This window comes from Cannabis sativa, chromosome 5, assembly GCF_029168945.1.
Source record: "Cannabis sativa cultivar Pink pepper isolate KNU-18-1 chromosome 5, ASM2916894v1, whole genome shotgun sequence".
In the NCBI taxonomy this organism is placed as follows: domain Eukaryota; kingdom Viridiplantae; phylum Streptophyta; class Magnoliopsida; order Rosales; family Cannabaceae; genus Cannabis; species Cannabis sativa.
In genome coordinates, this window is record NC_083605.1 from 22,024,849 (window position 1) to 22,029,082 (window position 4,234).

Here is a 4,234-nt window from a genome sequence, read left to right on the forward strand (position 1 = left end):
CACTGAAACAAGAGCTCATCCATTTACTTCTATTCAACTAAGCTCAAAAGGAATCATCACTTTACTTCTATACACCAGTAGAAGCTATAGATTTCATATTTATGTTTAGCACTCCCTATTCAGTTATGCTATCATGTTCCCAAAATATATGTATTATCCTGACTCAAAACAGGCTTTAACTAATAAATCAAAGAACAAGAATAGCACTCCTGAGATTGAGCCTAAGCATATCAGGATTTAGATTCTCTTAATCTAAGATCAACTTCTGACATTGACTTGGAAAGATACAACGGTAAGTTTACAATATCTTTAACCAAGTTCAATATCGGTCCAGTCCAATGCATACTCCATGCATTCGAAACCAGTATGCTTTACCAATATTCTGGAAAGAACATAACACTTACTCCAAGTGTAAGTATACTTCATCGCTGATTATCACATCAGTGTAAATCCAAAACACTGATGAACAGGGACCAAATCTTTTGAATCATATAATCACAATCACATTCCACTGTATTGACGATACTGTAATTGTGAATAACTATATGTTCTGGATTTAACTGATTTTGTGCATATATCAAATATATGTATTAAACCATAAACATGTAACATACATGTAAACATGCTTCACTTCTAAATTGATAACTAATCAGATTGTAATGAGTTTTATTTAGGGCATAAAACCCAACAATATAGACCCATGGTCCCCGCACTAGTTGAGATAATATTTCTTGTAAGACTCATATAATTGGTTTTGATTAATCAATTATAATTCTCAAATTAGACTATGTCTATTTGTGAATTTTTTCACTAAGTAAGGGCGAAATTGTAAAGAAAGAGTTTTAGGGGCATATTTGTTAATTATGATACTTTGTATGGTTCAATTAATAAATATGATAAATGACAATATTATTTAATAATTATTTATAGTTATTAAATAGTTAGAATTGGCATTTAAATGGTTGAATTTGAAAATTGGCATTTTTGAGAAAATCAGATGCAGAAAAGATAAAACTACAAAATTGCAAAAAGTGAGGCCCAAATCCACTAAGCATGGCCAGCCATTTTGTAGGCAATTTAAACTGATATTTTCATTATTTTAATGCCAAATAATTCAAACCTAACCCTAGTGGAATGCTATAAATAGATAGTGAAGGCTTCAGGAAAATTACACTTTTCTTCTGACACTTCTGATTCAGAAAAAATTGAGCCTTCTCTCTCCCTATCTTTGGCCGAACCCACTTTCTCTTTCTTCTTCCTTCAATTTCGAAAAATCCTTAGTGTATGAGTAGTGCCCACACACAGCAAGTGATACCTCAATCATAGTGAGGAAGATCGTGAAGAAAGACTTTCAGCAAGAAGGAGGTTTCAGCATCAAAGATTCAGAGAAAGAGATCCAGGTTCAGATATTGATAGTGCTCTGCTACAGAAAGGAGTCAAGGGCTAGATATCTGAACGGAAGGAGTCATTATATTTCGCTGCACCCAATGTAAGGTTTCCTAAACTTTATATGTGTTTATTTCATCGTTTTAGAAAGTTCATATTTAGGGTGTTAATCAACATACTTGTGAGTAGATCTAAGATCCTGGTAAAATAATTTCCAACACAACCTCCACACCCTATGAAGGGTCGGGGGTGTACCCCGAGCTTGGACCCTTGAGGGTCGGGGGGTACCCCTAGCTTGGAGCCTTGAGGGTCGGGAGGGTACCCCTAGCTTGGACCCTTGAGGGTCGGGAGGGTACCCCTAGCTTGGACCCTTGAGGGTCAAGGGTACTCCTAGCTTCCTGAGGTCAGGGGGTACCCCTAGCGTGGACCCTTGAGGGTCGGGGGGTACCCCTAGCTTGGACCCTCGGGGATCGGGGGGTACCCCTAGCTTGGACCCTTGGGAATCGGGGGTACCCCTAACTTGGATCCCTGCGAGTGGGGGGACCCCTAGCTTGGACCCTTGGGGGTCGGGGGGGTACCCCTAACTTGGACCCTTGAGGGTCGGGGGTACCCCTAGCTTGGACCCTTGAGGATCGGGGTGGTACCCCTAGCTTGGACCCTTAAGGGTCTTTGAATGTCATAGATGTATGCCTTCTTTTTTACTTTGGAGCTATGTGACTCTATTACTATATGCTACTATGTGTTAACTTGTCTAGCATGTACCACACTATGCGTAAGCATTTTTTTTATAGTTAACCATGTACAACATATAGGTTGCTCAAGCCATTGAGCAATGCACAAACACTTTAGAATTTGAAAAGAAAGTTTCAAAATTGTAAAATCTATTTAAGTGAGTGTGTTTTATGCTTACTAGTCCATGTATGAGCATGGTTGCCCCCCAAGTGACTAAGTAGGTTCACCTCTTGATCACTTGTTAAGTAATCAGGGCTTTCACATAGGAACTGTTATTGTCACGGGTTTGCCACTATAATTTCATACACTCTTGACCTTAGTTAGGCTTGCAATTTGATTCCTAACAATCATACAAGCTGCGTCGTTATATGAAAAGTAACTTGCAATTTTTTCTTGATGAATAAAATGGGCAAATATGCCTTATTACATCAAAAGTGGGCAATTTGTGCCTTAACATTATCAAACTTTGTCAGTAGGTATGACGACCAGCTATGAAAAAACACTTTGCGGGTACACCAACCAGCCTAAGCCATTGCTGAAAAGCAACTTATATTGGTAGTACTTTTGTAGGTGCTCTCCGTTTTAATGGCAAGACACTAGCACTAATTTTGTGTTGGCACCGTAACATGCTAACTTGTATATTCCATGTGGGATGATCCCAACTACTCCATACTCGGTGGTAAGTCACCCTTTGGCGGGATGATGGGTTATCATACCCATAGGTAAGGACAAGGGGAATGTCGCACGAGGCTGAAGATTGTATCAATTAGAAGGACATAGTCATTCATGAGGATGCTTTGTTTGGCTTTTTGTTGTTAATAAAGTTGTTTCCACCATTATCGTTGTTGGTCCTCTTTCCATTGTTAAAGCCATTTTTATTATTACTCTCCTGACCATGGGAGCCTTGGCCACTAGTGCTTGCTCCGTTCTTGTTTCCCTTAGCTTTGTTGAGGCCTTTGGCGTTCCATTCAGCCTCTTCTAGTTTAATGAACTCATCAGCTCTGTCAAGGAAGTCTTTCATAGTATGGGTTGGTTTCCGCCTTGTATCTTTCCACAACCGACATCCCACCAAAATGCCCCCCGTGATGGCAGCCTGCTTGCCATCATCGCTCAAATTTTTTACTTTGGTTGCCTCCTGCATAAAGCGTTGAATGTAGTCTTTTAGTGGCTCATCGGGCTTCTGCTTGATGGTGACCAAGTCATCCAACTCCGCTGGCATTTGTCGGGCTGAAGAGAATTGGGTATAGAATAACCCTTCAAACTCATCCCAAGAAGTGATTCTCCTTGGGGGTAGTTTAGTAAACCATTGTTGCACCGTGTCCGTGAGGGTTGCAGGGAAGATTCGACACCTAAGGTCATCCCTGATTCCTTGAAAGTCCATTTGGATTTTGAAGTTCTCCACATGAGTTAGTGGGTCTTCACTACCCGTGTACTTACAAGTGGGCATCTTAAACTTTGCTGGAATAGGGAGGTCATTGATCATTTGGGAAAAGGCAGACCCTCTCCTCCTTTCCAGATCCAAGCCAGTGGGTTTTGGTGCAGTAAGGTCCTTGACCAATCGGGTTAACTCGTCCAACCGATCTTGGATCACCGGATCTGTGACTGTTTGATTTTGAGCAATACTTGACACCAACATTTTCTTGGTCTCTTTGGACCGGCTCAGGTGGGTTCACTATGTTGGAACCACGATTGTCTCTATTTCTGTTGAGGGCGTCCCGCAGGTCTCTACCGCCTCGGGGGCCTACCCGTTCAAAAACTGATTCGGTTCTTGGCCTTCCTCCAGCGTTCTGACTGTCAGCCCTTCCATCAGCCAGGGGTGGTACTTGGTCATTCCTACCTCTTAGGGGTGGATTTTCAGGTTGATGTTGCCTATTAAGGGCATACGGCCCTCTAGCTTGATAACCCGCCAACTCAGGATTTGGTTGGTTGTTAGCCTGACTTTTAGCTTCATCATCACCATGACCATCAGGGTAGTTTGGATGGTAGTCACTGTTGACCTAAGACAATATTTTTCAATGGACCGTCTTTGGTTAGCCTATTTAGTCTGTCATAGCCTATGTGACCTAAACGTAAATGCCATAGATATGTTTCATTATCATCATCGATCTTTTGCTTT

General features: G+C 41.3%; 1 protein-coding gene across 1 annotated transcript; it reads right to left on the reverse strand.

Moving 5' to 3' along the window:
• Positions 1–2,902: 2,902 nt before the first annotated feature.
• Positions 2,903–3,565, reverse strand: LOC133038215 (uncharacterized). The gene has a single exon (XM_061116303.1). The coding sequence runs from the start codon at positions 3,563–3,565 to the stop codon at positions 2,903–2,905; it is 663 nt and encodes a 220-aa protein (XP_060972286.1).
• Between the last annotated feature and the right edge of the window lie 669 nt (positions 3,566–4,234).

Coding starts and splice junctions, on each gene's coding strand:
- LOC133038215 (XM_061116303.1), bottom strand. CDS start 3,565: ATGCCCACTTGTAAGTACACGGGTAGTGAAGACCCACTAACTCATGTG.